General features: G+C 35.2%; 1 protein-coding gene across 1 annotated transcript; it reads right to left on the reverse strand.

Annotated features, from left to right (window-relative positions):
* Nucleotides 1-9,839: 9,839 nt before the first annotated feature.
* Nucleotides 9,840-14,953, reverse strand: LOC108993023 (putative disease resistance RPP13-like protein 1). The gene is made up of 2 exons (XM_018967785.2): nucleotides 10,450-14,953; nucleotides 9,840-10,179 (listed from the first exon to the last, which is right to left on the reverse strand). The coding sequence occupies exon 1, from the start codon at nucleotides 14,849-14,851 to the stop codon at nucleotides 10,595-10,597; it is 4,257 nt and encodes a 1,418-aa protein (XP_018823330.1). The 5' UTR covers nucleotides 14,852-14,953; the 3' UTR covers nucleotides 9,840-10,179; nucleotides 10,450-10,594.
* Nucleotides 14,954-21,717: the final 6,764 nt, after the last annotated feature.

The raw sequence follows: 21,717 nt of genomic DNA on the forward strand, positions 1-21,717 counted from the left end.
AGAAGGTCAGGGACCAGTGGGAGAGAAGGGTTGTCTCCATGGTCAAGATGATATGGATTGGTGACGTTATTGAAATCCAGAAAGAAGGACTTGGAATTTTCAGTAGTCATTGCAGAATATGTTTACGCAATGGCTCTTGATACCATGTGAGAATTGAAGTGACAGAAGGAATAAAAATGGCAGAGAAGCAAAATAACAGAGAATAAGGAAAGAGCAGTGCTCATGAAATTGTAATATTTCGTACTCTCTTTATAGACTGCTGCATGTAGCTTTATACTAAAAGAAGAAACAAATCCTAACAAATTAAAGGAATAAAACAATTACAGAAATTTGTACAACAATGTAACAACCTCTGAATTTACATAAAAGTACATGATATATCAACAAAATGAGGGTCCATATGGTAAATAAACCAAGGAACTATGGCGTGTGTTTTGCACATTTGAGGAAGTTTGAGCTTGCACATCAGAATCATTAATTTGTTCATGTGCAGCATCTTCTGCATGATCTGGAACTTGAGTGATCTGCTGTGTATGCTGCTCTAATACCCTGCTCCATCTCCATTTCAGAAACGTCCCCTTCCTCTGTCGCCTCCTCCGGCACGGGCATCGATTCCGCGTTGCGAGGTAGCCCCTCATCCCGGTCGAGTATATCCCTTAACCCATTTCAGTCACCCCTGCTTCCCCTTAAAGAAACGGACTCCCGAACGCTGCCCCTCCTTCTCTTCCTTCGCCTCCTCAGGCACGGGGATCAATTCCACGCGGCGAGGTAGCCAGTCATCCCCCTCGAGCATATCCCTTAACCCATTTAGGTCGCAGCACCTTAACTGATGCCCCTCCTTTTCTTTCGTCGCCTCCTTCGGCAAGGGGATCGAGTCTGTGCTACAAAAGTGAACCTCAACCTCAGCCTCTCCCAAAAAAAAGCCCATTTCCGTCGTAGCCCCCATGAAAGAAAAACCCTAACTCCACTCTCCACTTCGTAGCATTTTCCCCCGCCCTTGGCTAACCTCAACTTCGAATCTTCCATCCCAACTCAGTCGGGTTGTTTGTGTTGTTCTTCGAAGCTTCCATCCCAAGTCCACATCGTAGAAGGCTTCCCTGTTTTGTCTCTTCCACATCATCTCCTCCACCTCGCCTGAAACAGTGTCTCGACGGATGAAAAATCTGGTCACAACCCAAGGCCTCAGGTGAGAATCAACTTACTTTCCTTTGTTGGGTTTATTTTTGGTTTATTCTGAATAATCCATGAGAATTAATTTGATTTTGTCTTAATGGGATTTTGTAAAGATAATTTGGGTAAAAATGACTTCTTTTTCGATGGGAATTAAGATAGTTTTGTTTACTGCAATTCTTGAATTTTCTGTTGTGCAGTGGTATTTTCTAGGTCATACGTTGAGGAATTATTCTTGTGGGATGGATTTGTATGGCTTGGGTTGATAAGTTATTCTTTTATTGGCATATAATCTATATTTTGTGTATATATGCATTTTGTTTTTGCACATATTCTATATTTTGTGTATATATGCAATTGTTTTGGCACATATTCTATATTTTGTTTATACTATAGTTGAGTTGTGTTTGCATTTGTATAGCTTTGTAAGTTCCAAATTATTGATAGCCCATATTTGTTCAAACTATTTCTACAATGAACCTCGTATTGTTGCCCAAGAAATGAGATGCTTGTACCTTAATGTCTTTTGAACTCTGGTTATATAGTTTGTAGATCTTATAACAGATCTAGATGACATTGTTGGGTATATTTTTCTGCAATTTTGAATAATCCATAGGAAAGAAAAAAAGTTAGTTTTAGCCTTTCTTGTTGCTTTGGGCTTAGCCATTCTTCTATTACAATTGGGTTAAGTCCTACAACAAGGTTGCTTTATACATGTTGTATTGCTGTCTCCTTGAGTGGGGGAACTGAGTGTTGTGAATTTATTGATAAAGTGGAATTGAGTGTTTAATTGTCATTTGTAATAGAAATTTTTTCATTATGATGATTGAGTGCCGTTGTTCATGAAAGGTTGGAAGAGTCGGTATTTGATCCACGAAACTTCAATAATGAAGTTTGGTTATGAAGCCGAGTGTGGCTCTGATTAAACACTGACGGGTAATGCATTCAGATAGGTTGTTCTCAAATAGCTAGCAAATATTCGACATTTGGTAGTCTAGAAATAGAGGCTATTAATATTGACACAATGTCTGAAGCACGTAGTAGCACTAGCAACATCTCACGCTCAAGAAACTCGTGCCAAAATGAATACCCAATATGCTTTTGTGGTATTAAAGCATGTCGACGAACCGCGCCGATTTTTCAGCTGTCAAACTTTTGAGGTATGTTATTAACTTCTTTACTAAGAAGTTACTTTTTAATCTTTATCTATTTTACTTTGTGAAATCAAGTCTATTTTACTTGGATTTTTTTTCAAAAGCAATATGATGCTTATTCATATTGAAATATGGTTGGAAAATCATATGAGTAATCTTTGTTTGCTAACATGTGTTGGTTGGTTTTGCAGGTTGGGCATGCTTGCAAGTTTTTTTGTTGGTATGACCCAGAAATACCACCATATGGCGAGAAGAGAATCAACTGTTTAAAAACCGAAATTCAAAAGATACAACTAGCGATGGATATCCAAACAACTCAACATCGACTAGAATAGAGATTGAGATGCGCAAGAGAAAGTTTGAGAGGGTCAGTGTAGCTTTATCAATTTCAATATCGTGGGTACTTTGCTTAGGCATACTTTTTGGGAAATTTTGAAAAAAAAAAAGATGTCAGTTGCTTGGTATATGTAATATACGATTGGTTGGTTCGTTACTATTTGTATATGTAAAAAGTGATGAAGGATGTATAAACTTGTTGGAGCAGATGTTATTTATTTTGACTGGTTAAATGACTTATAAATTTGGTTGGTTAACATATAAAATTTTGGAACAAGATGCAATTGTATAGGCTAAGGTTGTTTTGAATTATAGGAGACGTATGCAAAATAAAGGTGCAAGATGCAATTGCACCCCTACTACAGTATTACTAACTGTGGGAATTACTTTATTCCAAGTACCTTACTGCAGTATTACCAACTCAAATTTCTATGAAGCAGTTGATATGTTAACACTGAAAGTCCCTCCCAAAATATATAAAATATGCCATTGGTTCTTCTAAAAATATACAAAATATTTCCATTGGTCCCTCCCAAAATATACAAAATATACTGGGACCAAAAATATACAAAATATTTCCATTTGTCCCTCCCAAAATATTTCCAGAAGCATGGCGTCTCCCAATCACCATATTTGCATAATGTATTATTAATTTCTCGGATCATTATCCTGGTCCGAGAAATTCAATCCTCTCCATTGCACCTAAATGAACAAAAAATACTACTATCAAGGGACAAAAAAATCCTCACAACTAAATATGATATTTCACGAAAAAGACTACCTGCATTATAGGAGCACTCGGTCTGATATTCTAAGCTTTCGTAGTGTATATTTGATTAGTTGTGTCCTAAGGGGGCATAAAAAAATGTTAAAAGTGGCAACACACTTTTAAAAAAATAATATCAAAATAATATAATTCGTAGTGTGAATTACTTGTGAGGAAAGAGCAATCTCTCCGATGCCAGAATAATCTATGCTAGTCGAAGGTGTAGCAAAGAAATCTGGCGCATATGTCCAAACTTGACTTTGTTGATCCTGGATTTGAGGAGCCTCATGTTGTGTGCCGCTGACAGTGCAGTCATCTGGAGCATGACTGCTCTGATGTTCATTGGAATGAATTTAATAATTTATCGTTATAAGAAATATAATATTTTATATACAACATTAAAAGAAAAAGAACCTCAGCTGAGTCGATATGTAATCGTCTTCTCGTACTAGATTTCTTAAGTCTCTTCTCAATGGGATGCACTTTTATCTTAGACAGTGGTCTTTCCTCACTCCGAACTATCAACGGACTCAGAACTCTACCTGACATGCCTCCCATGGAAGTAACTGGATCAACTGTCGTGTCCCCCATGGAAGTAATTGGATCAGCAATACCAGGGTACTGTACCTTCAACTGTTCTATCTGGCTAAACAATTTCACACAACTGCTCTCGGACTTTGATGCATTAGAACATAGTTCATTGAAGCAATTCTGGATCCTATCATACCTTCGAGCATCATCGATGCTACTAGTGTCATAACTACTTTTCACAAAAGTGCATTTTTGCTTTACATCCTTTCTCCACAGATCTAAAATGAATTTTGATGGTATTGTATGCTTGCCTAGCTGAGTCAAGATACGAAGAGCGTGCCTACATAATATGCCACTAAACTCAAACAACTTACAACTACATTTGACATCAAGGGGATCTTCATCAACTTTGACAATGAAGTTCACACGTTTTAACAAGTCATCACCAACTTGAACCTCATCAGCAACTACGAATGTAGTTCTACCACCCTCACATCCCAATAATGAGGTAGTCAAATATAGGAAGCCTCACAATTCCTCTTGTGCTTCTTTGAATTTAGCAACTGTATATACTTTTTGAAATTGCTTCTCAAGAGGATAGCGACTGATGCAAGGCATTTCAGTGTTAAATGAATTAAAGTTTGCAATCGCTTTATTCTCTACCTTCCTCCTAAGAGCTTAATCGTACTGGTCAACAAATTGCTTCAAAGTTTTTCTAGAATTAACGTAATCATCGAAAAATGCATTCATGCCTTCACTCAGGTGTGTAGTTGACATTCCTGCTCAAAATGTGTCTCTAACATAGGCCGGCACCCAAAAATGCCGATCACTATATAATGATAGCAACTATGCATTCTCATGTAGATCATACGTATCGAGCATACCGCGTCAATGTTTCTTGAATTCATGTTCATTAAAAGAGTCGTAAACGCATCTATGTAGAGTACTATTAATTTCCTTATATCGATAATGTGATCCAAACTTCTCAAGAAGTTTTTTCATTATATGCCACAGGCAGAAACGATGCCTAGATGTTGGAAACACCCTTGAAATTGTACTTTTCATGACCTTATCTTGGTCTGTGATGATTGCATTTGGCGGTTGGTCATTCATACAATTCAACCATGACTCAAACAATCATTCGAATGTATTTGCGTCTTCATTGGATATCAATCCGCACCCGAAGAGGATTGATTGCCTATGGTGATTCACACCCACAAATAGTGCAAAAGACATCTTATACGCATTAGTCAAATATGTTGTGTCAAAAGTAATCACATCCCCAAATGATTCATATGCAGCTTTACTTCGGGCGTCTGACCAAAACACATTCTTTAACTGCATCTCATGGTCAATGTCTATCTTATAATAAAAATCTGGATTTCTTTTTTGCATATTTTGGAAATAATTACATAGAGCTGCAGCACCTCCAACCCTGAGGCGAAGTTGTCGTGTTTTGTCAATGTAGTTTCGACACTCCTTCTCTCTAAATGTTACATTCTCATAATCCCTTGCCTCAACAACTACAGCCTTGAAATTTTTGGACAACTTTATTCCTAACTCATCATTTATTTCAAGCCTCTTAGCCACACGAGCATCAACCTTCTTAAAGCATCTAAAATGTCTAGACTTTCCTGGACTACAAACATGTGTGTGCTCCAAGATCACTTTAGATGAGTTATATCCACCTTCATTATTCAATATCGCGTTAATCTTAGCCATACACCCCATCTTCTCTGTCTGTCATGGTTTCATAACATTGTCAGCCTTATTGCGTGAACTGCCTCATCGCACACATGCCAAACATAACCATCTGATATTCACATCGTCATTCTGTCTAGAATTCCTTTTATACACTCCAAGCCCTTTTAGCTGACCATACTTCAAATAGTAAGACCTCACTTCTTCTACAGATGAAAATTTCATTCCAACCGTAAGTTCTTCAATACTTTCATCACATTCAATCTCCTTATCAATTCTAACCTCATCACACTCATTATCTAAATGAAGCATGTCGCCAACCATTGCCTCCATCCAACGTTCAAATTATCTACAAAGATCCAACACGTTTGAATACAAGGGAAAGGAAATTCTCTACTTAAATAGAAGCAATAGATAAATGAGCATAATTTTTAATAAGACAAACAACTCTCTCTATGTTAATATGCCACACAATATTTAGGACTGTTAATATGCAGAATTCTCAATGTTACTATGGGTTAACATAGAACTGTTAACAGCTCCATTTGGAAGAAAACAACCAAAAATAAGATAGACACAACTACTGTCTTTAGATCTATGCATATGTGAAATTTACAATGGAAATAAAAAAACACTCACAACACAACTCAAGTCAACTTAACCATCTCAAAATATCCCATGAGCTAATTATATAAAAAAAATTAGCTAATAGGAATATCAAGATTAAGCTAACAGAAACTCATCGAAAAAATTAGCATCACAACTGAAGCCAATTATAGTTTATGATATAGCAAACAGAGATAAAATTTCATTATGAATTTTACAAAATTAAACAAGCTAACAAATATTGGACCTGTTACAATCAAGATTCAGCTAATAGCTCATCAGAAAAATCCAGCAAACAGAGATAAAATTTCATTATCACTTTTGCAAAATTAAACAAGCTATCAAATATTGGACCTGTTACAATCACAATTCAGCTAATAGCTCATCAGAAAAGTCCAACATCATGCCATCTAAACAACAACAAAACAAATCCAGAATAAGCCATCTAACCAACAAAATAAATCCAGAACAAATCCAACATGATGCCATCTAAACAACAACAAACCAAATTCAGAAAAACCCAACATGATGCCATCTAAACAACAAAATAAATTCAAAAAAAACCCAACATGAAGCGGGGGCGGAAATGAGGGGTTGTGATGGAAATGAGGGTTTCCTTTGCCCACGTGGACTCGATGCAGGTGCCAGAGGAGGCGACGAATGAGGCTTTTCTGGAAAAGGAGGGGCAGCAGGGTGCTTTGGTTTATACTGTGTGAATTTATTCAACGGGGGCTGCGACTGAAATGGGTTAAGGGATATGCTCGAGGGTGATGATTGGCTACCTCGCCGCGCGGAATCGATCCCCGTGCCTGAGGAGGCGACGGAAGAGATGGATGGGCAACGTTTGGGAGTCTGTTTCCTTGAGGTGCAGCGGGGGCCACCAAAATGGGTTAAGGGATATGCTCAACGGGGATGAGGGGCTACCTCGCCGCACAAAATCAATGCCCTTGCCGGAGGAGGCGACGGAGGAAGGGGACGTTTCTGAAATGAAGATGGAGCAGGGAGGGTTCTAAGATAGCAGGGAAGTTGTTCTGTTTTACATTATATATATTTTTTATTATTATTATTAAAAGGGATGCCACGTGGGCATCCATGTCAAGCGGGATGGGGGCAGCGGGACCAGCAGTGGGGGCTGTAGAATTATCCAAAAAAAAAATGGTGAATCGTAGAGCACTTGTATTGAATTAGTTAAATGTCAGTCAAAGTCATATTTTGTTCCCTCTAATGTAACTTCATCCCTACTATAACTTCATCTCTAAAATTACGATCCATTTTCCTATTATTAATTTTATTTTTATAAAATAATATTAATCATCTTTCTTTTAATATTTTTTTAAAATACAAAGAAATTATTTTTTGCATCTATCTAAAATCATGCAAAAATTATAATAATACGAAAAAATATGAATAAAACTTTTATTAATTATTTATAAAGTATAAAATAATGTAATAATCTTATCTTATAACAAATTAATTAAGGAAGTATTAATAATAAAAAATAATAATATTTTATTATTATAGAGAGTGTGATGACTAATCCAATATAAACTTCAAATTTTGAGTGATTGACTAAAAGTAAAAAAGTTTAATATTAGTCAAATTTTGAAGATTGAAATGACTAATCAAATACCAATGCTCTAAACCGGTTTGGTAACGGGTTTAGTTCAATCCGGTAGAGGTTTCACTTTTCTCAAAACTGATCAAAATCGGTCTGGTTCCCACTTTCTCTTTCTAACACTGGATCGAACCGGACCGGACCAGTTTATATATATATATATTAATTTTTTATATTGTATAAAATATTTTTTATATGATTTTTTATATTATATATTTAATTTTAATATATAATATATATAATTATATATAAAATAATTTTTTATTATATGATAAATTACTAATTAATATAATACTAAATTTTAAAATCATATATCATTATAGTCTATTGTATTACTACATGTACTAATATTATATCACTACATATTATAATATATTATAATATATCACTATAATCTATATTACAATTATAATATATATTATTATATATTATATTATATGTACCATATATTATACTGAAAAAACTGAACCGGATCGGAACCGGTAAAACATGAAGTACCAATTTAAGAGTGTAACCGATACAGTATCGGTTCTTCAAATCTCAAAACCGATATATACCACTAGTTCGGTTCTAAAATATGTAAAAAACCGGAGCATTACATCCCTACTCATGGTCTTCTTTCTGACAGGGCCGACTTAATAGGTTCGGGGGCCTAAGGCTAAAATTAATTTGATTGAGGCTTTTTTTTTTTTAAGTAAAATTAAATATATTATTTTTTTTATAGAATAAATATTTTAACTTTTATATAATATTTTTATTTAAAAATAATTCCTATCGTTTTGCAAAGTAAAATTACTGATTAAGATTTTATACCACATTTTCAACTAATAACCGACTTAATTTTTATTATAAAACTTTCGATTTAGAGAGGATTTTATCAAATCTAGTTTTATAAGACGTGCTTTAGACTCTTGGAGCCCTTGGGAACATGATTGTTCTCAGTTATTCTTAGATGTTCTCAAATTTTAATTTTTCTCTCTCATTTCTCAAAATCCAATAAAACACCTTAACTCAAACTATTTCACTACTATTTACAAATTATTTTATTATTATTCATAAATATCATGATATATTCTTAGTATCCAAATTAGCCATAAAAGTAATTATAATCATTATTATCAATAAAGTTATATAAATAACTTACACATTTAAGAAAAGTGGGCCCTTGCCTCTACAAAGTTTTATATAAAAAACTATTATGAACACTTGAAAATTAGATTTTACTATTTATAATTTTTACATTATATATTAAATTAATAATGACAAAAAAAATCTATTCTTAGAATGAGAGTACCTGAAATAATTATTATGTGTGATACTTTCAAAACTAATAATGACATAATATTTATTTGATACTTTTGATATTCTCATTGAGTTAATTAATTTTTTTAAGTAGATATTTTTTCTATTTAAACAATTCTACTTAATGCTTTTGGCAATTGCCTAACTTGCCTAATAGAAGAGCCAGCCCTGCTTTCTGATAAAAATAAAAATAAAAACCATCCAGGAAGCTGCAGGACCACCGAGAATTTGTATCACAGTTGAACAATTTTTTTTTTTTACAGTATTTGTTTTATGTATTTAAAAATATAAAAACAAATAAAAAACACAATACCAAAAAATAAACAATCATAAATCTTAAAAAAATAATAAAAAAACAAAACAGCATGATCGGTATTACACTTTCTCGGTCTATCATTTTCCAAACATATAATATGGTTTTGTCCAACTTGGCTTAAGTCGATTAGAAACAGTAACCAGTAATCAATATATATTCAGTTATGTGACATATTTTAAATAATTTTAAAAATCTTTAATTTACCTACGTTAATTTAAATACGTATAATATGAGAAGTTTGATTGAAAAAAGAAAAAAAATTAATACGAATAGCAGCATTACTCAAACAACAGAAGCATTGCAAGAGCACTCTGTCACTCACAAAGAACATGAATTCCTCGATCCCCAATCTAAATTTTCCAGAAAGTTTTAAGTATTGTTGTGTACATTAATGATCATCCTTTGGTAGAAGACGAAGCAATGCAATCAGTAAATGAACATTAAAATAAAAGTCTCTAGATATTTTGGAAATGCTCTGAAAGGATGTCCTTCTCATGATCAAAGAGTAATATCTCAACAGGGCAACCTCCAGAATCAGAAAATAGGTACAAATGCATAAAGATAAGCTCCACTTTCAGCCAAAGAATTGAGTATCAAATTTGATGTCGGAAAAGGTTATATGATTACTTCAGGTAAAGACTCTGTACTTCCAGATAGCGATTGCATCTCTGTTTTGAACCATCTACAATCATCAAACAAGGAACAAATTAGTATTCATTAGACAGGTAACTATATATGGGGAAAGACATCCTAGTAGAAACAAATTAGTTTCCATGACATGAGAGAATCAATACTAGACATAAATTGTAATATTCTAAGTTAAAACAGCCTTCTTCGTATTTACCAGTCCGGTGAAAAGGAGATCTGCTATATGTAACCAGTTAATCATAGGAGTGAAATTAATTGCCCTTTTTCTAAAAGAAATAAACAAGAAAAAAGAGCAAAATATTACCATCAGTATGCTGTTGAGGAGGAATATCGATCTTCATCCGACAAGACTACATATGCTCCCAAGCTTGTGCAAAACTAACCAGACATGGAGCAATAAATAGCAGTGATCGGATCTCTTCAATATCCACATGATAATTCAAAGGATATCAGAACACACACAGATTTGTATGAAATTTAATGCAAGGGATGTGGGCTATCTTCCGCCACTCTCGTCCTCCATCTTTCTTATAGCGTTCTTCCAACAGAGGACATTTAAAGATAAAAAGTTGCAACAGTGAGCGAGGCAGGCCATTGTTTGGAAAGGACTTGAGCTTTTCGCACTTGTAGATATAAAGTTTCACGAGCTTTTTTAAAGGTAGGCCTTCTTTTGGAAAGGAGGTGAACTTCCCACAATTAGAGATAAACAGTTCTTCAAGAGACTCCAGCTTTCTGAAGTCCATGTAAGACAGGTGTTGTAACTCCGGGGATTCTGAGATGCTGAGACTTTTTAGAGAGGTAGGTAGCCTCATCTCTGGAAAGGACTGATGCTGATATCCTCCAATTTCAAGTTTAATAAGAGAGGTAAGGTTCTCCAAACCGCATTCGAGTATGTCATCAGTGAACTGGATATGAGATATCTCAAGTGATGTTAGGTTAGTGAGAACATTTTTTTCCAGAAAGCATACAACAACTGGACAATGTTGTATTGTCAATTGTTGAAGCAAGGTGAGGTTGTGTATGCCATCCGGTAGGGCCAGAATTTTCTCACATTCCGATATCTGAAGCACTCTCAGGTTGGCAGGGAGCAAGGATTCTTGGTCCCTGGAGAACTCAAGACTCTGACACCTTCGAATATAAATGTGAGCTAGACTGCTGAGAGAGTGTACACCTTTTGGTAAGGATTTAAGCTTTTCACAAAATGAGACGTCAATGCGTTCAAGAAATGAGTTTTGCTGTAAGCTCGTCGCTATTGACTCCAGCTTTGGACAACTTCCCATACGGAGGCTTTTAAGTGTTGCAGGTAATTCTCCACTTGATGTCAAAAGTTCCAAGGATGGACAGTCATAAATTTCCAGGTACTCAAGAAGAGATATAGTGTTGCCACGACTGTTGGCATCATTATCCTCCAGAAAAATCTTCATATTCTTGCATTTACTTACCTCTATCCGCTCTAGAGTTGGAGGTAGCTGGCCTCTTGCAATATGCTCAAGCGAATCACAGTTTACAATTCGAATCAACTTAAGACAAGTGTTGTTGTACATCATTGCCTTCGGTAAGGATTCCAGGGCTATGCAGTTCTTGATCTCGATTTGTTTGAGCATGAGTGGTCCACCCTGTTGGAGTCGTTCTTCTACTTCCTCTGACACCAAAGAAACTAGTTTGGCACATCTATCAATGCGCAGATGACGAAGAAATGGAAGATATGGCAGTGACCTCATATCAGTTGACCACAAATATGTCCACTCCTCACACATAAAAATAGTTAGATCTTGTACCTTTGTCAGCCCAGCTTGCATATCAAACCCTTCTGTTTGAGATTTGAATCTTGAGTTTTCAGAAAGAGACTTGATTTCTAATGAGTTGTATTCAACCATACTTCTGCCCACCACTCCTTTTGATCCCTCAATTTCCACTTCACACAGATCTGGAAAGTTTGAATCTGAGATGTTTAATTCCTTACAATCATATATCTGAACTTTTTTAAGTAAAGGGAGGTGGTTTGGTATATATCCCTTTAGCCTGGGACAACTTATAAGGGAAAGCTCACCTAATTTTGGAAATTCTAATTCAGAGGAATTCCAATTCTTCCACTCTCTCATATTTTCGAAACTCAAAATCTCTAAGGATCTAAAAGTTTTTGAGACATCATGATCCCCACAAAACTCAAGATGACCAACATCCTTCACATTGTTCATGCCTCCAATGGAAAGGACTTTGAGTGATGGTAGTTGCCCGACTGGTGGCAATGATGTGCACATTTCACAATTTTCAATCGTCAAGAACACCAAATCAAATGATGGACAACTTAACCAAGTCGGAAAATTTGCACCACCATAGTACCTAATAGTGAGTTCTTTCAAGTTCTTATGTGGCTTTAGCTTCTCAAGTACCTCTAACTCACTTGCTCTGTCTTCCGACTCATCAATATCTTCACTCCACTCCAACGTCAAATCTGCGATTTTGGGATTACTGTTTAAATTAGCACACTCTGCCTCATTGGATTTAGTCATGTTCTCCAATCTTGAAATGCACAGTGTCCCTTGAAGATGTCGCAAAAACCCTAGCTCTTTTATCCCAGAGCAACTATCTTTTCCAACAACCATATTAGATAGTGTTCGGAGACGGGTTAATTTACCTATTTGCATATGCATTCCTTCCAAATGAATTGCTCCTTGAATATTGAGGTGGCGAAGGTTGACCAAGTTCCCTAACATTGAAGGTAAATTCTTTAAGTGAAGACATTTCTCTAACAACAAGGTTTGTAAGTTGTAGAGAGTTGTTATTGATTCAGGTATGCTTCTGATCAAAGTTTCAGAAAGGTCAAGGTATCGAAGATGCTTCAAATTTCTGATTGAATCTGGCAACTCGGTTATACGGTAAGCCCTAAAAGAGAGAACCCTTAGGTTTCGCAATTTTTGAAGCAATTGAACAGGAACATCACAAGACATAAAACAATTTCCTGAAGATGGCAACATAAGATGCAAGAAGGTACGTAAACGTCTGAGGTTAGACACAAACTCAAACTTTTCAATTCCATCATATTCGCCAGCCAACCAAGACGAATGGCGGGCCCTTTTAGCAAGACTCCCTTTATCTCTATGATTGTCAACTATATCTTCCATTCTAAAGCATGTATCTCCCGCTACCGATTTAGCCAGATCATTGATAAGCTCATGCATTTGTAATCTTGATTTATCATTGTCTGACTCCTGAAAAAGTGACCTTGACAAAAGATCACGAACATACTTCATTCCCAAATCTTCCATTTCTTCGGTGTTTGGTTGTGGTTGAATCAAACCTTCTGCCATCCATAATAAAACCAGCTGCTTGTCCTCAAATTCATAATTCTTTGGAAAAATTGAACAATACGCAAAGCACCTCTTTAAATATATGGGGAGATGGTGGTAGCTCAACATAAGAGCTGGAACAATTATACTATTCTCCTTGTCTCGATCTATATCCCATATCTCACTTTTCAAAACTGTTTTCCACTCATTGGGGTGTTGGTTAACGCGTAAGAGGCTTCCGACTGCTTTTACTGCTAGAGGCAAGCGTTTACACTTTCCTACAATTTCCTCACTAATATCTTTAAGCTCGGAATGGGCACTGAAGTCAGTTGCACCCAATGCATGTTGGGCAAATGAAGACAAACAAGCCTCTGTTGACAATAATCCCAGCCTGTAAGCTGTGACTGTACCGGCTCCCACAAGTAATGAGACTTTCTGATTCCGAGTTGTGATAATAACGCTACTTCCTGGAGCACCTGCTTTAAAAGGAGCACATAGGAGAGTCCACTTTTCGTAGTCCTCATCCCAAACATTATCCAGAATGATTATAAACTTCTTCCCATGTAGTCTCTCCTTTAGTTTGACTTGCAACCAGTTTAGATCCTTGTCTTTACTTTTTTCAGAGGCAACAGAGTCTAATATTCTTTTTGTAATCGTCTCAACATCATAATGTTGAGAAACAAAAACCCATACTTTTAGATCAAAAAACTTTTGCACTTCTTCTTTATTGAACACAATCTGGGCAAGTGTTGTCTTTCCTATACCCCCCATACCAACTATAGGAATCACATTGACTGTAGTTAAAATAGCATCGTCTCTATGTTTTTGGCTGAACAACAATTGAAGTACGGCCTCTGCATCCTTCTCCCTACCAAAGACGGGATCTTTGAACAAATAAGTAGTTGGCAACTGATCCTCCCTTCCTATGTTTGACACCCCACCAACATTTTCTCTCAACTCCAGTTTATCTTTTTGTTTCATAAGTTCATTAAATCGAGGAGTGATTTTCATTCTCTTTGCTCTCATCATACGCTCGAAGTCAACAACACTTTGAGGCAAATTACTAGTAAAACAAGCAGGGACGGGATTTCGTACCGTACTAGTGCTAGCACGTCTTCCTCCACCAATCAACTTGCGTTGTAAATGAGCAGCTTCCGTGGCGAGCTCATCCAAAATATCCTCCACGTCGTATGCCAAGTCTTCGACATCCTCAAGCCATTTTTTCACTTCTCTTTTAGTGTATTGCTTGTCATGTGCATCTCCAAGCACCTTTTGAATTTCTAACAATTTTTTCTCCCACTTGTCCAACCGTTTTCGAAGTCCCCCTCGGGTAGCAAAGTCCAGGAACTCGCGAGACGCCAACCGTTCAAACAGTACCGGCAGGGATGCAGCAAGAAAGACCTCTGTCAGTACCATTGTTCTCTTCGGAAAAAGGAATGAAACAAGAAAATGAGCAGATATTACTTGGCTATGACAAGAATCCCCAAATTGTTTAGAGCAACGAGCTGGGGGTTGCTTTCAAGCACCTGCTTGCTTCTTTCCCTGTGCATCTGCTGCTTTTCTCTTTTTCTTTATTTATTTATTTATTTTTTGTCCTTTGTAATGATTATGCTTCCCCCTTGCCCTCAGGATTAGAAGTGGGTTGTTTTTCCTTTCATTTTTTTTTTGTTTTTTTTAATCCATTTGTTTGTTTCTGAGGCCACGTTTAGATCGTGACTCGTCTTTTCAATGGCTTTATTACAATTTTTTTAAATTTTTATTTTAAATATAATAAATAATTTAATTTTTAAAATTTTAAAATATTAATAATATTAAAAAAATATTATAACAATATTTATTTTAACTTTTATTTAAAACTATCTCATTTTATCTTTAACTTGTTATGTTGTCAAAATGTGTCATTGACATTTAACATTAATCATATAAGATTGTTATCTAAAGACAAACTAAATTATTAAAGCCACTCATCTAAACCTCTCACTTGAGCTAAAGTGAAAGATAAAAATTGTCATATAAGATTTTTTGAAGTAAATGATAAAAAATAAGTAAACAAATATAAACTTTTTTTTTGAATCTAAGATTGAATATTGTAAAGTCTCTATAATATAAATAAGAATAACTATGTGAGATTTGTTGCATTCACTCTTAATTGTTAACTCGATGATAGTTATATATATAATATATGTACTTATTAATAAAATTAATCCAAACAAATTAGTTAGTAGAAGACTTAAAAAAAAAAATATAAATAAATAAAAAAAATAAAATTATAAATTTATCAAATAAATTATAAAAGATATCAAGATATTTTATCACCACTTATGAGATGTATAATTACGAGATTTTATTAATGCCAAAAAAAAATAGGTATAATTACGAAAAAATGATTAAAAAAGGAAAAGAAACCTAGACAACGACTTCTCACACAGCAACACCCTCCCACGGCAAACCAGCAAATCTACAACCTCAACCCAGCCGAGCTCCACCACAATTACACGACAAGAACCAACCAAACCACCGTGCGTACAGCGTCGACAGCACGTAAACTGCAGCTCCTCGTGTCAAGCACAGCTCCTCCGCAAGCTGCCAACCCCACGAGCGTTGCACCGTTCATCCCTCGAAACTACTGCCTCGAGCCGGCGTTTTTCAACCACCGTCGAAGGACGCATGAAATCCCTGCAAAACACGGAAAGCCCCCTGTTTTACACCATCAAACAGAGCACCGCCATACATCCTCTCCTCCACGCTGAAGCAGGCTACGGACAGCCTAGTAATGCACTAGCCGTCTCCTCCACACTGCAGCCACGTGACGGCACCTCCCCCAGCCCCCAGCCCCAGAACGGCGTCACAGCCACGGGAAACAGCCACCGTGAGCAATAGAGCCACAGGCGTGAACCCAAGATATCCGCCCCCATCTCGTCGGAAAACATCCATACGGCCACAGAAACTGTCGTTCGTGTCACCTTCCGTCGCCTCGAGCCGCTTCGGTAAGCCCACGCCCGATCTCCCTCCTCTTTATCTTCACTGTCTCTCTCTCAAAACTGCACCGGAACTATTTTTTTCTTTAGGAGCTCCGCCCCGCCGCCGTTGACCTCCGTCCAACCACCATCGCGGTGAGTCCCAGACCATATCGCACGGCGTCTTTTCTCCGTTGGTGAGTCTTGAACTCCTCTTCTGCTGCACGGCCATTTTCCCTCGAGTTGAATGTTTTGCTTGTTTTTGTTTTTAAAGTGAATCTGGTACTCTATTTTTCCGGAGGTATGCTATGTTTCCATGATGAACTGTAACTAGTTAATTGTTTGCATAATATCATACTTTCAATGCCCAGAAACGGTGTTGCGGAGCCTTTGCTTTGCACGTAGTGCCTTTCTAATGCTAGTTTGCTCTTTACATCAATTTTTTTCCTAAATCAAATAACAGTACCTTGCTCTGTTCGTGGGTAGACGAAGAAGGTGAGAAGAAGACCCAAAATCACCGAATCTGCTCTTTAGGGCATGCGACCATGTACTGCTCTTTAGGGCATTAGAAGAACCTAACTTGTGTTCGTCTTCGTGGATAGACGAAAGAGATGAGAAGAACCAGCCCTTGGGTAGACGAAGAAGACGAACCTTGCTCTGTTCGTGAATCTTGGTGTTATGTCGTTTGGGTTAAACACAAAACGCGCCGTTTCAATTTTTGATATGGAGGGACGGGGACGCGGGGTTCCCATGCCGGCCGGTGCAAGTAGACTTTTTATTTTTATTTTTTTTTATATGGTGTGAAAGTGTTTTTTCTAATGAAAATAATTTTTTTTTATTATTTGTTAAATAACAAAAATGAAAAATGAAATGCATGTACATGACCAAAGTTTATGATAAAAATAAATAAATTTAAAATCAGAGTGTGGCCAGATAAATGTTCAAGTTGCCACGTATATTTTTTTATTATAATTAAAATAGAATAATACTAGTTACAAATTTTAAATAATCAAATTTCGTGTAGAATAAATTTCACTAAAAAAAAAAATTTCACATATTTTTAGGTAAGATTTATTTTTTTACAAAATTTTGAACGAGACTTATCTATTAAAAATTTATAAAAATTATTTTAGATTAAAATATACTTATTTGGACAATATCATGCTTGTTTAAAAAATACTAACAATAGTTACCGACGATCGAATTACTTCAATGGCTAGACTCCATAGATTTGCCACCAGATCGTAGCAACCAGTTGCCGGACTTTAGTGACCTATCGAGGTGGCACACTGGCAGCCACCCTAAGTGACAGCTGGAATAGTTACTAAAAAAGGTTTTAAAACAATTAGTATTAGATTTAGAACAATTCTACATACAATCATAAAATATTTAAAATTTTTTGAAAAAGAGTAAAGATTTTATTAAAAAATTAATTTTTTATATAGATTTCATATTTTATTTATTTTTTTCAAAACGATTACAACACGATTATACAATTTATGGTTGTAAATATATTTTCTCTTAGATTTAAGGGTTTAGGGTGATATTTTAAGTTTTAGAATTTTCTTTTTAGAAAAGTCTAATTGGGTGTGGTTTAGTTTATGGTAGAAATGATAGAATTATGACGTGGTGTAGTGTGATTAGAGGGTGTAAAAGCCACTTTCATACCAAAGATACAAAAATAAAAAATAAAAAATCTAACACCTCAAAAATGCAAATAAAACAAGGAATAATAAATAAATATCATTTGTGCTACTACAAGAAGAATCAATTTTAGCAATCTACAAATTACTAAATTTAAGTAATTAAAATTAAAATGTTTTAATTCGTTAGTAGAAATGAATAAGATATATTACATTATATAAAAATAATTTTAAAAATTGACATGATTTAATATATTATATCAGATTATAAAATTAATTTTATTATAAAATAGATTTAACAAATCAAATATAACATCTTTGTATAGGTAGAGGTGGCTGAATTATTTACAAGATATTTCACTCAAGGAAGAGTAAGGTCGAATGGTTGACCCAAACAAGAAAAGTGTTGGGCCTATGAGTCACCAACCTTCATGCTTCTGGGCCTGTCTCCCATCTCCGATTTATGCTTCTGGGGCTGTCTGCCATGCTTTCAGTCATGAATTTGGCCACATCCTTTGTGCAGTACTAATCACCGCTTGCTAAATTCGCTTGACCGAGAGCAGTAGGAATGGATGAAATAGCGATGGAGGTGCTTTTAGTTATATTTTGGCTAACACATAGTGATTTAGACGTGCAGTACTGGAATGGGCAATAAAATAGTCAAATAGATTTTAGCTACACAAGTTCGACATAGTGGTTGAGAACTGTATCCATAGGCAATGCACATGACACTCTTATTTTCTCACTCTGCTCTGAAGAAATAGAACCGAACATGCTTTCATTTTCTTTTCTTTATGCTATTTTGTTGTTGCGTTAGAAAAAGTTAGGAATATCATCCTTAGATTTTGAAAAATAAGATTATTGGAAAATTATGCAAAAAATATTTTATTTGATTAAAAAATTAAATATGACTACAAAATATGACGAAAGGAAATTAGATAAAACATAATAAAAAAATGAAAATAAATAATATTTTAATATTTAGTGATGCTAGGATGCCTTCTAAATATGCTTTTTAATTTTATTTTTTAATGTTAAAACACAAACACACACATAAATTTACTAGTGGTAACTCATTAAACATTTAAAAAAATAAAAAATAAAATACACTAGCGACATTTTGGTAGGCACACACTTCAAACAAAAAAAACCTTTTTCGGACCATTTCTTTTAGACGAAATAAAAATCGTCCCTGAATGAGTTTTAGGGAGGATGAGTTTTAGGGAGGAAATTAAATGCTGATAAAAATTGTTTACCATTCGAACAATCAATATTATGTTCGAATGGGATATCTAGGGACGAAACATTTCATCTCTAATAAAATTATCATTCAAACGTGTACACAATCATTCGATCATAAAATAAATAATCATTCGAACATATATTAGTTATGGTCGGATGGAAAATTGGAGGGATACTTTAATAAATTTAGCAAAAAATTGACTTACCATTCGAACGATTTATTTGTTTGAACGAAAATGAATTTTTGTTCGAATGCTTTATATTTCATTCGATCGATTGGTTTTGATATAGAAGTTATTCTAAATAATATAAACGTTCGAACATGGATAGTAACCATTCGATCGGTACTAATACCCATTTGAACGATCAGTATATAGTTTGAATGGAAAATATGGCAGGATCGATGAACAAATTTTTGGCGGGAGTGGAAAATATGTTCGTAGGCTTCTACAGTACGTCCTCCAATCGTTTAAATGCATTTGTTGAAAAGGTGTCTAAACAGCCTCTTCCAACGTCTCAAATCTCTTGAAGGGCTCATGACACCTACTCTTGTAACGCTGAAATAATGTAGCTATCGAGTCATTCACAGTTCGTACATCCTCTTTATGACCGAATTTAGCTTGAACATTTTCACTGACCTACTCGAGATCCCTTAAGTATCTGGGTCATTGGCTATAGATTTTCGATTTGCAATTTACAGATTCTCAACATTCTTTAAATTTTCAATTTTCTGTTCAATATTATGTTATTTCTTTTCGTCAGGATATTTAGATTTGCAACTTCAAACTCCAATATACAAACATTCAAACATTACACACATTTTTTTTGCACAAAAAGGATGGCAACACCGCCGACACTTTATTAAGAAAGTCCTCACTTATGGTGGAGGCCGAAAACCTTATACATGAGAAAATCTAACCTACACTATAAATAAAACAAACCCAACAAAGCAAAATCAAACCTAACAAGCTTACAAAAACCAGGTTACAATATTATAACATGTGGTAGACTAGCCTTATTCAACCGAAGTATACCTTTCAATTTACATGGCAAAGAAACAAAATTAGCAAAAGTATTATTGTGACCTTCCTCTACTCGACGAGGGAGGAAATCCGCCGCATTATTCATTTTCCAAAATTGACGTTCAATGGTGAGATGCACATCCCTCAATAAGACCAAGAGATCATCCCAATAATCTAATAAGTACCAAACCGTGCACTTGTAACTAAGCAATCAAGAAACCACCAAACTAGAATCACTCTCAATAATAATCTGATTGAAACACAACTCTTTACACAAAGATATACCAGCAATTAACGCCTTCAATTCAGCCTCATTTTTTGTACCCTGTCCAAAGAAAGAGGAAAAAGCCCCTTTGAAAGTACCTTGACGATCACGAATGATGCCCCCTCCACCACACCTCCCCGGGTTGCGACGACAACTCCCATATACATTCAGTTTGACCCATCCTTTAGCCAGTTTTCCCCAATAAACTAGTCTCAGTCTAGGCTGAACACGATCAACGCAAGGAACCTCAAACATTACACACATACGTTCAAACATTACTGCATATCATTCACACGAGAAGATATTATGTTCAAACTATATAGCAATGACATTTGCATGTCTATAGTAACTTTTGACTGTAACTCATCTAGACAATATAAATTTATTTTTAAACAAGTACATTCGCACATAAATCTTGTAACGTTCAATTAAGCAAAAAATTGTACGTACGAATGTACTAATCTAGAAAATGACAACATATTGTTAACGTTCGAATGTATAACCCTTTAATGTCCAAACGTTGGTCAATTTATCATCCAACTTTAGTGATGTTTTAAAGAAATCACCACTAAAGATTATATTTAGTCGCAATTTATTGAGCGTCACAAATTCTAAATCATCATTAAAAGTCAAATTTGTTGTAGTGTTTAAAACCGGTTAAGGTTTTCTTTGGAGTCCTTATTTGGACTCTACCAAATGGGTTGGCCTATTTAATGGGTCTAACTATATCATAGGTTTTCCTTTAATTTTATGGTTAAGTCACATAACAATCCTATCAGGCTAGTCCTAAATTTCAAAATGAGCCTAATTCGTTTAATAAATATTTTTGGACTTAAATAAGAGTCTTATTATGTACAAACAGTTTGGTGCACCAAACTGCGTACCGACATTGATATGAATTTTTTAATTAAAAAAAATAAAAGAATAAAATTTTTGAAAGAAGAAGATCTTTTATCTCATGAAAATAATTTTCATCTCAATTCGCACCGTTTCATTTAACGGATGCCTTACATATCAGTATCGATGCGCAGTTTAGCGCACGAACTCGCTTGCAATAAGACTTTTCCTTTATAAATTCTTGAGCTCATATTCAATAAATTATATGGGTTTGCTTGCACCATAAATATTAATAGAGTTTTAAATCTAATTATTG

Source organism: Juglans regia, chromosome 15, assembly GCF_001411555.2.
Source record: "Juglans regia cultivar Chandler chromosome 15, Walnut 2.0, whole genome shotgun sequence".
Classification (NCBI taxonomy): domain Eukaryota; kingdom Viridiplantae; phylum Streptophyta; class Magnoliopsida; order Fagales; family Juglandaceae; genus Juglans; species Juglans regia.

Bases quoted from the DNA above. Each gene is read 5' to 3' on its own strand.
- LOC108993023 (XM_018967785.2), bottom strand. From the start codon at position 14,851: ATGGTACTGACAGAGGTCTTTCTTGCTGCATCCCTGCCGGTACTGTTT.